Below are 3,590 nucleotides of genomic sequence, written 5' to 3'. Positions count from 1 at the left end.
TGTTCAATGAAGGAATGAAATTAGTATACATATCATATCAGGTAATAAAAAGTGCTACAAAGAATGGTAAAGTCCAAAAATGAACAAGTTATTCCTAATTGGTGTAGGGTTACTGAAAAGAGTCTTCTGAAGAGATATTTGAGTAATGGGATGGAAAAGTGAGAGGTCGAGATCCAGACATCCACAGGGGCTACTGGCCTCAGATCTATCCTTGTTAGGGACAGGTGCCACCTTTCCTCTCTCCCAACATTTTGCAAAGCACATGGGTTTAGAGAAGAATGATTCTGCGCTGGGAAATTATCTCCAGAGAGCTCCAGAGCTCTCATTTGTAGATGTGTCTGCTCTGTACCATGGAAGTTTACACTCTGGGGAGAGCAGGGGTGTTGGTCTTAGTCTGCTGCTGCTTTCCTACTACCCCAAGTTGGGTCTAGACAATACCAGTAAGGATGACGTGTAGGGTTCAATGTTCCATGATTTGACCATCACCTAGAAGACTGTTATGTCATCTGCTACAGTTAACATAAGAAGAATGACACAGTCTCAGGACTGGTGTGGCTGATCAACACAGCTTCATAAGTGGTCAGTTTAAACACTCTTATCCTCTGTCCCTGGAGAGAAGGCCTATCCTGTAGCGTAAAAAGACAGAGAACGTTTTCTTATCCTCAGTAGAGATTCAGGAGTCTTCCCCTATTCCAGACAGGCAGACTTGTGCTAGATTGAAGGTGATCACATTTATGTCTGACCTTGTGCAGAGCATTGCAGTCGGGGCATGTCACCAGGTTTTCAGGTTGAAAATATTTTCTCATCCTAACCTGTCTTCCTTCTCTTTGGAGAACAGGACTATGTGGATCCATGTTTACCAGTCTTTGATGTCTAGATTTTACAAGGAGCAGAAAAAAGGAGTATATGATGAGGAATATTTCTAGTGCTACTGAATTCTGCCTTCTAGGCTTTCCTGGGTCCCAAGAACTACACCACATTCTTTTTGCCATATTCTTTTTCTTCTACTCAGTGACATTAATGGGAAACACAGTCATCATTGTGATTGTCTGTGTGGATAAACGTCTGCAGTCTCCCATGTATTTCTTCCTTGGTCATTTGTCTGCCTTGGAGATCATGATCACAACTATTACTGTGCCCATGATGCTTTGGGGATTGCTGCTTCCTGGGATGCACACAATATCTCTGGCTGCATGTGTCACCCAGCTCTTCCTGTACCTTGCTGTGGGGACCACAGAGTTTGTGTTACTGGGAGCGATGGCTGTGGATCGTTACGTGGCTGTCTGTAACCCTTTGAGGTACAACATCATTATGAACAGCCACACCTGCATCTGGGTGGTCATTGTGTCATGGGTGTTTGGGTTCCTCTCTGAAATATGGCCAGTCTATGCCACATTTCAGTTTACCTTCTGCAAGTCAAATCTGTTAGACCACTTTTTTTGTGAACGCGGGCAACTGCTCAAACTATCCTGTGGTGACACTCTTTTCACAGAGTTTGTTCTCTTCTTAATGGCTGTTGTCATTATCATTGGTTCACTGACCCCAACAATAGTCTCCTACACCTACATCATCTCTACCATCCTCAAGATCCCCACAGCCTCGGGCCGGAGGAAAGCCTTCTCTACGTGTGCTTCTCACTTCACCTTTGTTGTGATCGGCTATGGCAGTTGCTTGTTCCTCTATGTGAAACCTAAGCAAACACAGGCTGCTGAGTACAACAAGATAGTTTCCCTGTTTATTTCTGTGGTAACCCCTTTCCTGAACCCTTTCATCTTCACCCTGAGGAATGACAAAGTCAAAGAGGCCCTTCGGGATGGTATGAAACGCTGCTGTCGGCTGGTAAACGATTAAGTCTCTCTACATCAGTTTTGGGTGGCAATGTCTTCACTATAAATTATTCACTAACCTAGAAAACCCTAGCTCCTCTCTTAGAATTATCATCTTTTCAAAGATCAGTTTTGTACAACCCCCAATCTGTGCTGTTGGAGAAGACAAGACAGATAAAAATGAAACCTATTCTCTGCACACTAGAATCTCTTTCCTCAGTTTGTGATGGTTCCCTTCTTGAACCATGGAGGCATATCCTTGGGAAGTGGGATGATTAAAGAAAGGTAATACACACATGTTTTAAGCTCTGTATCCTTCAATTAATTCTCCTACAATGCATTTTTGAGGATGTATTTCCTAGGGAAGGAAGAATGTGGGAAGAAGGGGTGGGGAGGCATCTGGCATAATCAGTCCCAAGGGGCAGATGGCCACTTTGTTTCTTTATCAACTGTTGTAGAGATTTTCCTGTATTTTGTGCAATTTCTTGACGCAATGGCTGTATGCACTTTAAATATTCTATGGTTCTCCTTTCTCTGCTGGTTTTTCTCTGCTGGCCCCATTGCTAGTACAAAGTACGTACAATGTTATATACTCTTTGCCACAGAGCCAATCTAGAGTGGAGATACGGAGATTGGAATACTTTTAGTAAGTCTTAGCGATGTAAAGATATGAAATATTTTGGGACATATTGGTATTGGGACGTATGGGGATTGAGACAAGTAAGAATTAAATGACTAATTCTAGAGAAAGGATCCTGTGTTGTACAACTGCTTAAATCTACTATGTTTGTTGAGAGTACTTCCAGACTCAGACTTTAGTCTTCATGATGCTTGTGGTTCTTTGTCTCTGAAATCCAAGTGTCTCAGTACCCTGTCGTAGATTTTCTCTATGGGGAGCACCACAGAAATGAGAAGCTACCCTCTCAACTTGCAGCTCTTCAGGAACACAAGGCATGGTTTTATGACAATGCAAGTGTAGGAAGTTCATCATGTTGGAGCAAGGTATTTGAACAAAGGAGGAATTTAAAAGTATTTTCATTATTTTGTATTAAAAAAAAGTTTATTTATTTATTTTGAAAGAGAGAATGTATGTGAGTGGGTGGAGGGGGAAAGAGAGAGAGAGAGAAGAAGAAGAAGAAGAAGAAGAAGAAGAAGAAGAAGAAGAAAGGAGAGGAGAGGAGAGGAGAGGAGGGGAGAGGAGAGGAGAGGAGGAGAGATAGAGAATCCCAAGCAGGCTCCATGCTATTAGTGACACAGGGCTGGACCTCACTGCCCTGAGATTTTGACCTGGGCAAAATTTAAGAGTCAGACTCTTAACTGACTGAGCCACCCAGGTGCCCCAGGAAGGTATTGATTACATGGTAACACTCAGCAACTCCAGCCAGCCCTGAACTGGGTGGAGATATTGAGCCACCCAACAGTAGATGATGGGACGATTTGCTTTTAGTTGGAAGAAATTTCTTTGGTATTTCTTGTATGAAGACTCTGTTAACAACAAATTTTCTGTTTGAGTTTTTCTGGGAGGTTTTTTTTTAATGTTTATTTTTAAGAGAGAGAGAGAGAGAATTGTGGAGGGACAGAGAGAGGGAGACACAGAATCTGAAGCAGGCTCCAGAGACTGAGCTGTAAGCACAGAGCCCAGTGTAAGGCTCCAACTCAAGAACCGTGAGATCATGACCTGAGCCAAAGTCAGATGCTTAACCAACTGAGCCACCCTGGTGCCCTGAGTTTTTCTGGGAGTTATGTGTCTTTCCTTTGCTTTCA

General features: G+C 42.9%; 1 protein-coding gene across 1 annotated transcript; it reads left to right on the top strand.

The window, feature by feature from the left end:
- The first annotated feature begins 458 nt into the window (after positions 1-458).
- LOC123607693 (olfactory receptor 9A4-like) lies at positions 459-2,015 on the top strand. Its single transcript, XM_045497106.1, has one exon. It carries the CDS (start codon positions 907-909, stop codon positions 1,849-1,851), a length of 945 nt encoding a protein of 314 aa, XP_045353062.1. The 5' UTR covers positions 459-906; the 3' UTR covers positions 1,852-2,015.
- The last annotated feature ends 1,575 nt before the right edge of the window (positions 2,016-3,590 follow it).

This window comes from Leopardus geoffroyi, chromosome A2 (assembly GCF_018350155.1).
Source record: "Leopardus geoffroyi isolate Oge1 chromosome A2, O.geoffroyi_Oge1_pat1.0, whole genome shotgun sequence".
Classification (NCBI taxonomy): Eukaryota; Metazoa; Chordata; class Mammalia; order Carnivora; family Felidae; genus Leopardus; species Leopardus geoffroyi.
The sequence above is the reverse complement of the archived record's forward strand: the minus strand, read 5'-3'. Positions and strand labels throughout refer to the sequence as shown.

What these genes read in the sequence shown, in the direction of transcription:
- LOC123607693 (XM_045497106.1), top strand. Translation starts at nt 907, where the DNA reads ATGATGAGGAATATTTCTAGTGCTACTGAATTCTGCCTTCTAGGCTTT.